We start from the raw sequence: 17,387 nt of genomic DNA on the forward strand, positions 1-17,387 counted from the left end.
TATATATAATAGTAATTCACTGGGGAATGTGGCATAAAATTAACGGTGAGTGAATTTAAACATATTGAGTATGTAAGGAATTTGTCAGCTCAGATGGTCTGCGCGTTGAACGACTCTTTTTTCGTTCGCTATTAAATAACAACGGCAGCGATCGATGCCCTTCTTCGACCGATGAAAGGAAAAGCAGCAAAAATCACTTAAGCGCTCGTCCTTTATCCTCTCCTTTATTGTCATCGCCGTCGCCGTCAACGGCATCCCTTCCGACCAACTTAAGCGGTCGTCGTCGTCGTCGTCGTCACTCGTAATGCCCTCGTAACGCAAACAGTAATAATTCGTATCACTCTTATCACCTATACGCTAAGCTGGATATAGGACTGGCCGACTGTTGGCGGCCAGTGTTACTTCTGGACCTCTGATAGGGAAGAGATAACAACAGAGAGAATGCAAACCGATGAATTACGTGAGGAGTGGTACGGTTATGCCAAGTGATGCGAGCACGCAACGTGTGGGCTGAGGCTGCAATGACCGTTCGCATTGCAGAAGCGAAGCAGAAACGCCGCAGCAGCAGCAGCAGCGGCAGTGGAATCGACGGCAGAAATGCTCTCCACTTTGGTTAACTACAGTTACTATCGCTACTAGTGCCACAACCATCAGCTTCCTATTATACGCGAACCATGATAACTAATCGTGATTTAATATTGAAAAGCTACAGGCCGATACTACAGAGCATCTACAAACATTTTATGAATACACCAACTGACTGGATACATCTGTAGCGTTGGGCATTTGTTTTAGACTATGGCCTTAAACTCTTTGCAGCTATTGCTTTGTCCTGCTGAGCCTTCACTGGCTATATATTCAATGGCAAGACACTCTCCAGAGTCATTTTCTTTGAGCCACTGGAAAAGTCCCTACACTAATCGTGCAGAGCCAGACTATGGGATACTGCTTTTTAACAGTTGAGTGCCATGGATTCAGCTTACCGACAGTTCCAAACTTTTCAGAGCAAAAATCATCCTTTATTGAGGGTAGGTCAGTTGGGCCGCAACGTCCAGGAGACAGATATATATGCGTGGACGTGGTTGATACTCTAATCATTTTTAAGGCCGACAGACCGCACGTAATTCTGTGTAAACACATGAAGGAAATCCTACTTTTATGGTCAAGCTTCGAGCACTAAATACCTAGCAGACATATATAACGAGATAGCTACAAATACTGTAATCAAATTCAGGACAATGAGCCAGCGGCACTCATGTGAGACCTGCTGCTCCCCGTCATTCGTATACACGTATTATATTCCTTATGTATATATATCTATGCGCGTGGAGTTGTGAATACCTGTGGTAAAATAATCGTTCAAAGGGGCCTCTAATAAGTCGACGCGTACTAGACGATACGAGAAATAAATAGCACCATCATTTAGGTCAACTATACATGTAATACTGGCGCTCATTGATTGTCTTAAGATTGCATGATCATGTAGTTGGAAAAAACATTTCATTGTAACCGAAGGTATGTTGTGTAGAAACTTAATTAGGTAAGTTGAATTTATCTATTCAACTATGCTGGATGAGGCAATATCCCGGGCATCATCGCTCGTTTTGGGAAGTTTATCTGTGCATGGCAAGATCTGCCATTAAAATTGTTGATCCTATTTACAGCTACTTGGTTAATGCAATTTGCTGCCAAAATGACATGGTCCACTATAGATCACTATATATTTTCGCTGAAAAAAGAATTCCTCTGAAATAGTGCGCTTTTGCGTGACCAACTAGTGGCGTAACAGTCGCGTAACAATGGCGTGCCAACAACCCAAGAGACTGTTTGAGGCCCAGAGCGCGGCCCGAATTTTAGAGATGTTTTTCCAACCCCAGTAGGAATTCGATCTTCAGTAGAAATATTAGGAATTATTATCCGGCTGATGAAGTGTTTCTCTACCTTCTCGTACTCAGTGTCGAATGAGGTTTTTGCTAAGCTTTGCGCAATCTTTAAACGCGTATTTGGCTTATTGTCTATTGACGAATAATTTGGCATTACTTTTGGCATTATATAGGATCTACCAAAGAAATGGATCAGCACAAAAGGTTCTACATAACGCGCTACCGTGCGTCGATCATTTTCAAAAATAGACATGTCATAGTTATGACACTTTCTATGTATAAGAATGAGCGTTAGAAACAGTATTTGCGCAAGAGCATTATATTATACTATAATATTATAGAGTTTTACCGTTAAAAGCAGCGACTCAACACACACGCACATCCACACAGATGTCCACACTTCAATTTAGACTATTGAAGGTCATTTTCCGTAAAATGTATAACGGGATCTATTCAATATTCATATTTTTCAACTTTTTTTTATATTAACCTTAAAGTTACATTTGTTATCTTTGATGTCGGACAGTACTAATGAATACTGTCTAGCAAATAACTTATTGTAATTAACCGACAACACACAGACGGCGGTTTCGTTCCTTCGTTTCGTACCTCGTTAAAAGCTGCGAGATACGAATGGAACAGCGTTGAAAAGTTCAAACGGTTAGCGATAAAGTTGTATATTATTGTTTCAATAAATTGTCGCATTTAGAAGCAAAACCATCCTTACAGTCTTCAGTGTGCATTCTCAATGTCCCAAAATAATTCCCGCCAGTATTTTCGCTCATGAAATTGCGCAAGCTATCATTAATGGCGCCTCGCAACGTACTGCTTGTCGTCGTCGTCATCGTCGCCGTCCTCAGCTTCTTCTGCTCTTCCCGTCGAACCAAACAGACCCCCGATCAACCGGCCACTAAATCTGCGCCCCAGTGAGCGCTACTATTCGAACCCCGGCGGGACCTCGCCACCAGGCCTTCAGTTTTTTCTGGCGTCCGCAGATGGCGCCACGATGCCTCCACCAAGCTTCGACAACGTGGCTCCGCCCACTGACTGACAAAGGGTCCGCCCCCTGATCAAAACATGGGCGGGCATCCGACCGTCCAAAGACCATGGAGCGCTAGCAAGTTAGCGAGCCAGCGAACCAACCATCGAATCAAGCAGCTACTGGTGCTGCCAGCCGTAGCCCGGCTTATTGTAATGTTGCTGTGCCTGCGTTCTCTCTGATCCGCTGCCGTTCGGCTCTGCCCAGCAGCAATAGCAGCAGCGGATCTGTCCGCAGCCAAACTGCAAGAAGAGGACTGCCATCGGCAGAAAGCAGTTTGCCTGAAGAAGCAAGCACGCCTGTCCGTTCTCCTCGGTGTAGCTGCTATTCATCTAGTTCGTAATGACAGCACAACGCTTGTTACCGAAGCACAACAACAACAACAACAACAACAACAACAACTAGAACAACAGTGTTACTAATTAAGAAGAAATTGCAAAACAACAGGGCACAAGTCAGCTTCCAAATCCAATTTTCCTAGGATTTATCTACCGACATCGAAGGAGGTATAATATGGAGCGGAAACTATTGTTGTTGTTGTTGTTGTTGTTGTTGTTGTTGTTATTTCTATTGCTGTTGTGCATTCATATGCTCTGAGAATGCCATAGTCTCTAAAGGCTAACGCTTAGCCCGTGAGTGCCCTGGAATAACAGTGGATGACTGTTCTCGACTGGAAAGTACCTCCGCATCCAGCCATATAGCAAAGAACAAGGGCACCCCAGCAGATGCAGGCCTATTATTTTATGCCTCGATAGTACCCCCGGGAGGTAAGCGCTGCTTCAAGCGAAGCACGGCAACAAGAAACAACGATTCGGAAGTGCGCGTGAGTGTATGTGCAGTGAGTGTGTTCTACCACTAAGAAGCCACAGTGAGGATGTCTGATTGGCGGATTCGACAAGTTTGTCACCTACATTTATTGCCAACCTATTAAAATAGGCGTCAACTAGTGGACCTAGTAGTAGTCCATCGGCTACTGCCCAACACCATTTCTACTCGAATCAATATGGTGAAAAGTATCATCGACAATAGTGAGCCCCTCCTGTTCGAGTCGCTGTAAAGTTGAATGGAGCAAAACAGGCGATCTGTAGACAAGTTCACTGAGCTGTTACTACTACCGCTGTTTACGGTAATGGCAGTTCTGTCATCAGAGTCGACATAGATTGTAGCAGCTTGAAGCAATCAGTCAATGCTAGCAAAAGTCGTTGCCTAGCTGGAATTAACGATTCTGAAAAGAGCCATTGATGATTATAATATTCCTAAGGTACCCATCTCTATCTGAGGATGCTCAGTGTGCTCGAAGCCGATGAAGTATTTAAAATGATATCGACGAGTGTCCGAAAGGAACACCAGCTTGAGCAAAGGGTCGTATGTGCAACGCACGCTGGATAGTGCAGCAGTCACATACACATCGATTATACAGAATTAATTTTTTCACTGTTGTTATTATCGGTTTTGTGTACATCTGCGTGGGAAACTGGAATCTCAGTGGTTTCGACGGTTGTCCTGTCAACAAGTGCTAACACAAGCTTCTGGAAGGTAACAGGCACCATAGTGCCTATTTATTGTGGCGTTTATGAGGCGTCAGGCCTCCGAGGTGCCCTCGGCTAGGCAGCAGGTGGTGACGTACAGTCGAAAAACCAGTGACGTATGCAAGCAGCCAGGGAGAGTAAGCCAAATGCGAATGCTCTACGAAATTCGCGCAGCTGTCCATGATAGTTAACTAAGTATCGTTGAAAGCTCTAAGCTAGCTTTCGTACGGCATAAGTTTAGGCAATACCTTGCCGGGCCTGTCGTTACGAAAGCAAAGCCTTCAAGTAGTCCTGCTCCTATGTAACTCAGCGGACTAAGGCCACAGGCAAGGTAAAGTGAGCTTCCGGGGCTATAATCGTAATTGTGCGTCGAAACACGTCTACGAGATTACACTGAAAAAAAGTGATTAAAAGGACTGCTAGAAGCTATAGAAATAATTGACAAAATGAGTCACCTAAGCGCAACGTATGCCACCAAGAGACGGAGAAGGAACTCTAAAAGGTAAGCGCGCTGTAACTTGTCATCATGTTGAATTGAAATAACTTCGTAGCGCAGTTACATGGCCCCCTTCTAACCATTATAACTACCAGTGGTGATTGACAGCGAAGGTCAAATCATACGTGGCCCTTATGCTCTTTGTGTGGAAAGTGAGATCAAACTAACTTACAGTCGTCTGTTCAAACCACGATGTGTTTTGAAAATTACGCGCAATTGGCAGTTGCTAATTTCCCATATAAATCAAAATTTTACGTGTATATATATATATATATATATATATAGATTGTGTTGCAAGCATGCATTATCATTATCCCGTCATCTATACGTAATTTCTCTATCGTCGTTGACATCGCGACCAACGTTAGCTAGCTGTACCGTTCAAGAGCGTATGACAGATAGCGCTGAGTGCACGCGCAAAAGCACGTATATACAGGAGGGGGGCGTAGCTGTGCTTCGCGCTAAAATCGATGCTTACGTGGAGGGCATCCTCATGTACTGATTTAGCTCAGCATAGTGCACTCCAGGTAACGTTTACTGTGAAATAAGCCACATTTATTTTCGTGTCGATGTTGACACCGTAACACAGTTGAATACAAGGACAGGAGCGTTTACGAATCCAAGATGGCGATATCCTGTTTTGTTTGACAAAATCGTCGGGGGAGAGTATAGTCTCTCAGTGACAGTATCGTTCTAAGTTGGCCAAAACCGAGCGGATATACAATGGGTGCATCGAGTACACAGAGTAGATGGTCACTATACGAGTCTGATTTCTGAATGTTTAAACTTCACATGAAAAATATTACAGAATTAAGCTGATGATCTTATTGTCAAGGTGGCAAAAGGGCAGATAAATAGATGCTGAGAAGCTGATTTAGGTAGGCGATAGAGAGAGAGAGTCCGCTTCGCGTGTTCTTGAAAGAGACATATATGTCAGGACATGTTCGCTAACATTTCAATCTATAAATGAACGAGCCTGATTAAAGTAATGCAAACATAGAATTAGAATTTTATCGTTTCTCTGAAAATTTCTATGTCGATAACTACGAAACTTTGTTGTGGTATAGTGGTAACAAGTTTGCTAAACTTAACACGTGGTGGTCTAGGTTCGAAATCGGGCTTAGATACACTTAATTTTGCGTTGAAAAAATAGTGGTCTGAAGCAATCCTTAGCGTTAGGACCGGCAGTAAGACTCAAGCATTTTTTAGGATTATGCTAAAAGTATTTGGAGGCAATAGTAGGTAGACGACCTAATAATTGAAATCACTCTATCGTATTAGACATGTTGAATTCAAGAATGAAGACCATTGGAATCTTCAGGGTGAAGCTTATTTTATTACTATTCGTGTTAAAGTCCACTACATCCATCCTATTACTAATGTCGTATGTAAAATAAACGGTTCATTGAATCTTCATAGTCTACCGCGCGTTTTAACAGATAACTTATTTTTATCGTGCAGATAAGAGTTAACGTTACGGCACCGCCAACGAATCGGCGACTGCTTAATCTAATAACTGCTTGTAAATCTATCGATGATGTTTAACGGCGACGACAATGTTAGCTTGTTATATGGAAGACAATGCTGAAATTGCTTAAGGGAAATCCGGCCCGTTCAGGGACAAGATTAAAAACGATGAGTCAAATGTAATAACAGTAGGAGAGTTGATCTAGTCATCCACCTGTTTAATGTTTTTAATAAAGCGGCACCAGAAGCACCGGCTTGTGCTAACGTTAGGCATGACATTAAAAGGCGGTAGTAACAAAACAGTAGCTTGAAGAATATAGGTTTAGTTTGTTTCCCGATCAGTAGCAAAAACACCGGTGGTGGCTTGGGCTGAAGCCCACTGTTTGCCCCTGCGTATGTCGCTACCCCAGTGTTGTACCAACGCTAGCACCGCTGTTTGTACACAGTCGCATACGCGTACCTGTAATAGCTCTAATGATTTTTTAATGGTTTACACAAGCAGCTGTTCATCATCTCGTTGTTCTCTCTTTTCCTTTTGTCGTGGCATGATCACTCTCAGTGTCACGCGGAGGTGTAGCCTCTGTCACCCCATTTCACTCAGCCGCTTCACCCTCTGTCTTCTCAACCATTCCCCACTAGCCAATATTCGGACAAACAACGCGAACCGACAGACGCTGACGGCCATATCATATCATCACCAAATCGGTTCACTTGAGCTGATTGTTGAATTTTGTCTTCACTCAGTATCATGCTCTCGTATATAATAATAACTATGTATTTGGGCTCTTCGCTTGCTCTGGGCTTATTCGATTTAGGAGAAACCGAAGGGAGCAGAACTTGTCGACTATTGTCACCGTCAATTGAACGTTTCGAATCTATCGTTAGTAACGAAAGCAGGGACAACAGCTAAAGCAGTAACGGCACATTAACCACAGCTATGGCGGGCTAAAAAAAAAGTAGAAATAAGGAGGACAACGGACATTTCCGTCGAAATAAGCGTAAAGGTCGTAAAATGCTTCCCAGGCGTTTCGACGATCCTGTTGTCGTTCAATTTCGGCTCCCGAAACCTTAGACAAACCGAGTCGAAGCTTTGCACAATCGTGATAAGATCATCTTCCACACCTGAGAATCACCCTTATGTCAGAGCTATTACGGTTTTGTAAACGTTTTGAAGACATACAAAGGTAAGAAGGTGTTTAAATGTGTATCCTTCCATAGGACACGTGACTTTGTTTTTAAGAAGTACCACAAATCACAGGAGCTGTGATAATTATCAATGTCTGCTACATTTCAATCTTTAATATAAGCAATCGTTTGTTATCAACATAGGCCGTACGAGAAATGTAATAAGCAATGTTACTTGGTTTTCTGTGCCTCTCTAGGCGTCCATATGCGAATGCTTAGCTCTATGATCTAACCGAATATGAAGCGTCATTGCGGGGATTCAAAACCCTATAAGTATAGTTACACGTTTATTTCTTCTGCGACCAACCCATTTGTCTCGCTAAGACAAAGGGCCAGTTAGCAAGCCCGAACTAAAGTCACCTTCTGTAATTCTGGTTGAATCCACCAGTATGATTCGAAGTAATCGGTGGTTAGTAGAGATCTAGGTACCACAAGTGGTGTCGACTCCTCATGCGCAGACAACCACCCAAAATAACCACAGCACAATCGATTGAACAACCTGACAAACGGCCTGCAACAATTATCGTTATCATCATGCCATACCTGTATGCAGGAAGCCTTACGCGGCAAAACACATTTGTAAAGAAAAAACAAGCCCCGTAGAGGAAGTTGGAAAGCGGCATTGCACCTTCAAACACGACACACAAATGTATACTTTTTACAAGCCCAGCGTGATCTTCTGCCTAGAAAAAACATGGTGCTTCCAGGTACGTAGCGGCGACAATCACTTTGTCACAGTGTCGGCTGAATGTGTTACAGGCTTTTTCTAATTGTGCACAACAGGATACGAATGGGTCCGTCCTGTTATATCTGTAGAGCCAGCCTGAATTAATAACATAATTCACGGTTTTCTAGTTCGTCTGCGGGCTGGCAACATCTTCTTTGTTTATCGTTTATTTTTTTTACAAATGCGGAAAGACGATGCCAGTCCTTTGTTCGGTGTAACACGAGTTCTGCTATTACCGTACTGTGCTCCCCACCGTCGCTAATAAGCTTTCTTGCCAAGGTAAATAACCCGTCTGATTAATCATTTAATCGTCTACAAGCCCAGAAGAATCCACAGACACTAATGTCGACCCATATTTGTCTTCTAACCGGTAGTAGCATTTACTGCATTCTCTATGTGGCTGTCACTATGCGCAGCCGCCGTCGCTGCTGCGATCCCAGAGGTCCGGCTGTGCTCAATCTTCATCCGTAAAACCACAGCTGGAGTAGCGGCTCCGCCAGTGAAATCGGCGGCAGCACTGTCCATTCCTAGCCTGATGCCGGTGGCCGTGTCCTTGTCCATCTGTCCGTCTGTGGCCTAACTGTCATCTCTACTGTTAGCTCATTATCATCTGATGCTACTGCTACTGAAGCAGTTTTGGCTAAATGCTATGTCACCGGGCACTTGTGGTGATTGTCCTGCCAGGTCTGATCCGGTCGTTCCTTCGTCTGCTACAGTGATTCATACCCGTTATGCTCGCTTAACGCAACAACGGTGGCGGCGGTGGCGACGGCGACGGCGGCAGCGGCAGCGGCAGCAGTACGTACCTGTACCAATGCACGTGTGCTGCAGGAGCTGTGATACAACGGACGCGTATAGAGACGCGCACCGAGTGTCCACGCATGTTTATAGGCCAATACGTAACTTTTCGTTAGCGTCATCAGCAATGGTTAGTTCTTCAAAGATATCGCTGTCTAAGCGCGACTATATGTGGTGGCGTAAATTGCGGTTTTTGGTGGTTTGACTGGTTTAGCTTATTCTACAGCGGTTCTTATTTCTTTCGACTCCATTAGTACCTCACCATATCATATCGCAATATCAGTGGATTCTAGCGCGGATACGCGATTGTGGTATCACAGCCAAATGAAACCACCACAACTTCGATTGTGATTGCTCTTCGTTCGGTTATCTTGAGAACTCCGCCCTTTCTCTCTTTTCCTCCACCCGTTATTCCCTCAACACCCCTCGTGGTTCGCCCGTGGTTTTCTGGTTGAAATGATTCTTCTTACTAAAACATTGTTATCCGTTGTCATCTATGCTTTAGGCGTTTTGGTGCAAATTAGATCTTCCTATGTGTCGATACTGTGGTTCTGAATGGCTGTCCCAGGTTGTCTGCGCGCGCCTCTGTGTGTGTTAGATGATGAGAAGACTCTGCCTATGGCAGCCGATTTGAGCAACAGAAGGCAGCGCGTCTCAGAGCGAACAAGTCTTGTTGTGGAGTGGCGGAGAGATGCGAGACCTACCGCCATCTGAAGACTGCGCCGCTCCTTTCTCTCGCGGTTTCATCACCCGACGGTTTGCGGAAGGTCACACCTCTTTGTTTTACGAACGAAAAACCGTAATGAGTTCCCTTGAGTCGAGTAATTCTCACCGGCTGTCTGAAGAGTTCAGCTTCCCGTCCCTTTTCTCTGCTACCGCTACTACACCGGATGCGTGTAGTAGGCCGCGCAGAGCGTCGAGTGCACAAGAAACACAACAACAACAACAACAACAACGACGAAGACAAATCGAAGCGACAGCTTGTCACAGGGTTCTTATAATTTGCTTTCGCTCGAGTGTGTCTACCGTATTTCTTTTAAATCTAGTAATTGTCGCTGGCCACAACACTCGCCAATTTTGGGGGAGAAAATTAAATAGTCCTAGGTTTAGGCATTTGTAGGTATAAACGATTGAAAACTATATGTCGGCAGCGGCCTATGAGGCAATTCTGATGTCGGATGAATGGGCAAAAAACAGTGTGTGTCGTTTTCCCGATATGAATGTTTCGTACTGTTGTAGATTACGCCTTGTTGTTATTACTATCTTGAACATTTCGAGCAGTCATATCGAGGAGACGTGTATTATGTGCGATCATCGTCATTATCTATACGGGCCTGTTATTGGGTCGCTCAGGAACGAGCTAGTCGTCTGCAGTATTTTTTTCCCGGACTGAGCGAACCCTGGCGACGATGGTCGAGTCGCAGGATGGCACTGCTAGCGTCTGATAGCGACAGTGCAGCTTCCCCGCCTTCTGTTCGAGAACGGCAGAGATCCTTCTGCGAAGAGAAAACAGGAAGAGATTTCGAGAGACAAGATGAAGGTGGAGTTAGTTGCCGATCGAATTTAGCCGAATTCAGCCGGCTGTGGTACTGCTCGAGGGGGATTAGATTTGATTAAATACGCGACGCCCAGTGGGTTTGTTCACATCTCGATTACAATTTGACCATCAGTAATGGCACAGACTTCTCAACGTTAAAGGCACATCCCAAGCGAGCGGATGTGGTAAAATACAACGCTGATCACTCACTCTTCTGCATGAGAAATCGTTCGGTCTGATTGTCGGAATCGATCGGTTGTTGGTGAAGTTAATAGGAATCGCGTGGTACATTCTTAAGTTTATCGCCATTACGAACGAATTTATTTATACACACGGCCAATTACCGAATATACAGAGGAGTAATCAATCACGTACTACCCCATTCAGTGAGCTTTTGCGCTGGTACGCTACATTCGACATTTCTAAGTGGCCGGAATGTTGTCATCGAAAAAAACAATCGTTGTGGATGGAATTGCAGAAAGGTTAGATGACACGCACTATGTACTCCAGTAATTAACAGGCTGTCCTTAGATATATGTTTGAGTTACGTTTCCGTCCAGGTGTCGGTGTATGACAGGCTGAGATGTACAGAGCACTGCGGACAGGCACTCGAGCCCTCATCTCATGGCGCCTTTTGCTCGTACCGATTTTCCTCGACGGCCTTCGATGTCATGGCTAAATGCATCGAACAGTTTCGCTTTCGGCTTTTATATATTAAGCAATAGATAGCAATGGTACGCTGACAAAGTAGCTGTTTGGTTTGATACAGCAAACGAACACTTAAGAATACCTTCGCTGCATCCCGATATCCCTCCGTTGCTCTCTGCATCTGGAAGGAAGATCTCCACTAAATTGCGATCTTCATTTTATCAGAATGTTGCTCACTCGATCTTCGCTGCCACACGTTACGTTCGACTCATAAAGAAAACTGGCCTACAAAATGCATGCTTCCGGCTTCAAGTTAGCAGAAACGCGACGTTACACGTCTTGAGGTAAACATCGATCAAGGGACTTTACAACAGACTATCGTACGGAATCTCTATTTACTGTCTATTCTGGATCGATTTGGTAGAATTAACGTTAACGAAATGAAGCCCAAACGGCTTAGATCTCTCGTGTACGATTCTGAAATTAAGTGTATGTCCAGCTTGGGATGGACGTAAAAATCTTCACTGAATAACTGAGTAATGTTAGCGACCACAACAGGATAACAACGTTCCCGAGGATGAATGAGATGCATCTTAAAATTGAAGCATATGGTTCATGTCATACGTTGAAACGTCGGGGTAGGCAAGGAAACCGGCCAAAATACCGTGCCCTCGACAGGCCGAGCCACGTAATAACGCTAATCGTCTTCGCGCAAGAAGAACTATGAATATTAAAAATGTGCATCTTAGTAGGCACATTAGATATGTTTATTCCGTTGCTGAGCTTTAATAATTGAATTGGCCCCTAGGTTCAATTAGTCACAACGAATACCCACCAGCAGTTAGTTATTTCTGCTCGACCTAATGTACGCATCCGCTGCAAGCTGCAATTTTTGACGACTCTTCTACCTCGTCCGGCTTTGGCGGAGACAAATATCGGATGAGAAAAGAAAGGGGACAGATCGAGAGGAGGGTGAACCGAGGAAGCAGCAGAGGACTCGCGCACACCTCCGTACCGTCGCTTGCGGTTGATTACGAGTGAATAATACGAAGGGACAGGACGACTCTGCTGCTATCGTAGTTGTAGAAATGGCGTGTAGCATCCGCCGCTTAAGATTGATCAAGCGTTTCGTGGTTTCGTCGTTTTTCGCTATCGTTACAGCGGCAACGAGGCGTCTCAACTTCTCTCGATCCTTCTCGTTCGACGATGTACTTCATGTGCCAATATTCTGAGGTATGCTTGCTTCTCTTCCTTGTTTTCCGTCTTTCGTCGTCATTGTCATCATCAGCATCATCACGATCGACGTCATCGTCGGTAGCAGCCGACAGGAGGTCTTTTGAAGTCCCCGCATCATCCTACATGCTGGCGCGCACTCTTTCTTTCGCCGTCTGATCGACAGTAGCAGCGAGCGTCGCGGTGCTCGACGACGCTCGAAGCTTTCAAACGCCTGTTCGGTGTTTGTTGACTCCCAACTGATCATCAATCAAAACTCTCAAATGTTGTGGGCCGGAGTCTTAATGAGCCACCGAACAACGGCGTCGTTCCGATTACGGGTCGGCGTAATCTGGCGCCGCGATTCAACACGTTACCTTTTTTTCTTCGGATTCACTCGTTACGGTCAAGAAGACGCTTTGATTGCTTCGCCGGTTTACCTGGAAGTGATTTACTTTTGCATAACGCAGTATAGCCTATAGTTGTGCAAGGTAGTTGGTAATAAGCATTTCAGTCATGTTATACTGGAAGAATCAAGCGACAAGTTTCTTCTAGCTAATGTGCGGGCTAACAGATTTGAGAAGTTACCGGATTTGTGATTTCCGGCTTGGTTCGTTTATTGAGAACTTGCTTGATTTCCATCTTACAACTAATGGCCCGTTCCGTGTAGAAGTAGTCGTAGTTTCTCTCCTCGACCATGCCGAGCCCTTTCGACAGTTAAAAATCTACGGTCGTATATATGTCTGATAAATCGTAAATGTATATCAAGAAGAAATCGACTGTTGTTTAACGAAAAACAAGTAGGATAACTTATTGTGTGCTGGAATTATCGGAAGCGATCTAGGACACAAGTGGCATTATATGCCACTTGTGTCCTAGATCGCAGAAGGGAGATCAAATCGGTTAGTACTATATGCTCAAGCTGCGGACGATTGAGCTACTGCGTATAACCATACGTTTGCTTATACGTGTGCTTATGGAGAACAACGAAGACGGCAAGGCACAACGTTTGTTGTTGCTGCTATGGCTGTTATTGGTGTTGTTTCTGAATAAAATCGTCAAGCAAGCGATGGATGGGGAACAGCGACCACCAGAGATCCCGGACATATGCAATTGATCCGGTGCTTCTGTGGGGTTCGACACGTTTTCTTTGTTGGTTCTTTTTTATGATTGTCATTATTTCTTTGAGCGTTGGGTGACACTAGGATATATATCGTTCTGACGAGAGTCGGGCCAACAGAAATGTAAGAGAAATCGAACGTACTTTCAAAATTGCGAAGTCTCCTATTGTGACAGCTGGCCTACTCAATCGTAAAGGGACGCGTATTAGACTTGAGGTTGTCGCACTGCTAGCCAACAAAGACTAAAAACTACGTAATGATTTTTTAATAAAAGCACATGTCTTCTCAGAACGTCAGTGATGGTTATGACACACAATCCTCGTCGATTGTACACGTGTGCAACTGTCTACGTACTCCGATATTATCGTAACTTTCGTTTGCTACTTTTCGTATGTCGAACATTGCCGGCGGAAATTACAAGTGTAGACAGATTAAAATTCGTCACATTAAATCAAAACAGAAAGGAAGAGAGAGGGAGAGAGAGAGAGAGGGGGGGGGGTAAAAACACTTTCAGGGTATTGGACAAGATGCGTAACATAGTTTTACGGCCTGTTTCTACTTTTCTTTTATATTAAAAGGCACAGGACTTGCACGAAAAGTGATTACAAATTTAAAGACAGATAGAGGTTTAGCTCGAGCATTGTGTATAGTTTCATCAAACATGGTCACTTAGTCCAATGATTAATGTTGGTTAGGGCAAAGCACAGAAATGACACGAAAACGCCTTATTGTGTGCTTTTCTAGTACCCACCTGTTTGAACAGTCCGTGACAATATCGTGATCTTTTTTGCTCCGCGGTTTATTAGCTTAGAATCATTGCAGCGTTGTATAGAGGTGCCAAGAGTACACGTAACTGTGCTAGTGCCATATGTGCACACGTATAGGTGCATACGGCCATGAAAATCGAATACATATCAAGAAACGAAGCAAAGGCGATGTGCGCATCTGAATGTACATGCCTGAAACGCATGAGGTGCATATACTGATCCGAGTTATATAGGTTCAGCTTTCAGTTGTTCTGCTAAAGGCGCCCTCGTCACATCTGCGGACATTATTTTCCGCCTGAAGGATTTTTAAGCCTCGGGCCGTTTTCTACTGCCGTTTGACAATTTCGTCGTGTCCGTTCAAATTTACCGTCATTTTACCGCAGTCAGTCGCGCGTTTTCAGGCCAAACGGATGGCCGCTGTTGCTGTCTCCTTCCCCTCAATATAGAGGAATGAGAGAAAGCCGTTTTGTGACAAGCCGGCCTCCCCTCGCCGGAATACTCAGTTACACTCGCACTGACCGAAGAACGGTTGTGTCACTCCATTAGGAACATACACCGCTCTACTGTACCGTTACTGAGCGAGACTAGCTATGAGTGAACGATAAATAGCAGACGGCAAACACAGACACACACGAGCGATGCTAGTTGCTTAGATAGCTTGAAATCAGCCAGTTGAAGTTAAAAATCATCTACTGATGAAGGTAACAGCCCCTGTGCCCCTCACGCCCTCATAATACAACACCCCACCAAGCCACCCAAACATCTACCGCAGCTTGCTCAATAAAGTGTTGAAGCGTTGCATGCAATTGAGCGAATGACATTGAAGCCTTTTCGTCGTGTCACCACCTAACAATGATGCCGGCGACGAAATAACAACAATAGCAGTGGGGGCGTCCGGGGGTGGGTGTTTAAAACGGACGGAACTGCAGCTGCGTCAGTTAGATCCGTGATTGGTAGCAGGAATAAATGATCACCACTTTCCTATCGAGGGTGAATGGGTCTGGTAGACTTTTTTGAAAAATGTTGGATGCTCCATTCAACAATGAATTTTGTCGACGGGTTTGAACGGTTTGTTATTCTCGGTACTACAGAATTTTTTTTATTTGGACAGAAAGTGACGTAGTGTGCCTGCCAGGAAGTCGGTTTTGTAGTGTAATCTCGGTCACATATTACAGAAGAAGATAGCACCTTGCTTTTTAAGATTAGATTAGAAAATCGTAGATTTCGTTCGATAACTAAGTTGTCTTTTAGGGACATTTGTAATAATTTCGCGAAGTGATCTCACTGGTTAAGCTAAATGTTTTTTTCTTGTCTCTGTTTGACTTCATTCTGAACATTAGGCCAAATATATGTGTCATATATATATGCCACAAGTGCTCTACGGGTCTACATAGACACCAGACAAACGTCTGCTCCCTCCATATTTCTACGATACGATTGATCTTGGAACAAGTTATTCAAGTGCAGCGGCACATCGTTGCCATCCCCTGTTGGTGGAGACAACCTTGTGTGTATCATTCTTGTGTTTTTAGGCCAACGAAAGATTAACAGTGGTACAGGTCCATGATTGTTTAATGGACTATCTTAACAGTCGCCGTATCTAATAGACAGATAAATGTTTCTGTCACTCTGATCAAGCGATGTTGCTGATTGAAGAACGCAGCCTGCGACAAGTATCTTAATGAGATGAACGTGATTCAGCCAACTCATATAAAAGTCGTCAATGGTCACACGAAATTAAACCGAGCGGCTGGTTCTGAAATTATTCAACTTTTGCGCGTTAAATATTTAAATCGGGAATGGAATAGAGATGCCTATGGTGGAAGTTTGAAGCTTTGAAGCTATAGGTCCATCAACATCAATGTGTCCAGATTAGCCACCGTCAGGCTCAAGTAGACCAGTACGTGACGCATTGTTGTACCTGAATGGCGTTACGGAACTTGCTACCTAGACCTTCTTCTATAGAAATTCGATGTGTGTGTATATTATATGCTTCGACCATGGGACAGATTCGGATAGAGGACGCCTCGAGGATTTTGAGGTAGTCAATCGAGCCCATCCATCGAATTGTTTCCATCATTTTTGTCAGTTACCTTTCTGCTTTTCTATTTAAACATCGTGCGTTCGTGTTGCAGGGGTATGATTGACATTTAGCGACTCCCCGAACATGTATATATATATATATGCGCTACTGACATAAAGCTTACTAAAAGTAATAACAGTCACGTAATGGTACTGTGATACCTAGAAGAAAAGCTGCACCTCGCAGGCCTAATCCATGTTCTGTCCCCTAGTTTATTATTGATAGCGCTTTCGCTAAGGGAATCGAGTACACCTTCGTACAATAGTTCGTGTCCTTATTAAAATCGTTTTGTAGCATATGTGGTCTAGGAAATAAACAAGGCAAGCGTGCTGGCTCGTAAGATCCATCTGTCTAGTCTTGTGCTAACCACTAGATAGGAACTAAACGAATACCACACTCATCGTTAACGCCGGCGGGGGTCTGTTTGAATTTCGCGGCAACGACAACTACCGATAAATGGCAAATTATTGTCCTTTCGTAAATCGGCCGTACTAGCGCATATGCGCACCTCCGCACGGTCCTGACAACCAGGACGGTAGTAGCGGCGACGTCCGCAACAGCAGCCACAGTCAAATGGGCTGATTTCTGTTTAAGTCTTCGTCATCCTGGTTCACTCATCTCACAATAGTGATGTCGTCGTCATGCTCCAAAGCAGCGTTTAGCACGCTATTCACGCTTTACCCATTATAATAGGCCCTATTGTCTCTCCCTATATTCCATCATATAGATATATATAACGGAAGCACTATTTGCTACATTTAAAAGGTTCATCGATGCCCAGCAGCAGTAGCAGGTGTTCACTTGAAATTTGCTTAAATCCGTGCATATCGCTGTGCTTGTTACTGCTGGCCACATTGCCGTGCTTTTTTTGTCGATAAAAAAAATTATCCTCTTA

The 17,387-nt window shown here is 44.2% G+C and overlaps 1 protein-coding gene across 2 annotated transcripts in view; it reads left to right on the plus strand.

Moving 5' to 3' along the window:
- The first annotated feature begins 3,071 nt into the window (after window positions 1-3,071).
- Window positions 3,072-17,387, plus strand: part of ss (aryl hydrocarbon receptor spineless) — an 84,356-nt gene continuing 70,040 nt past the window's right edge. For both annotated transcript variants that reach the window (XM_086984315.1, XM_086984316.1), the window contains exon 1: window positions 3,072-4,953. In XM_086984315.1, the coding sequence (XP_086840441.1) occupies window positions 4,898-4,953 (56 nt within the window). In that variant the 5' untranslated portion in view covers window positions 3,072-4,897. The remainder of the gene's footprint in view (window positions 4,954-17,387) is intronic.

Source organism: Varroa destructor, unplaced genomic scaffold, assembly GCF_002443255.2.
Source record: "Varroa destructor unplaced genomic scaffold, Vdes_3.0 BEIS01000003.1, whole genome shotgun sequence".
Classification (NCBI taxonomy): Eukaryota; Metazoa; Arthropoda; class Arachnida; order Mesostigmata; family Varroidae; genus Varroa; species Varroa destructor.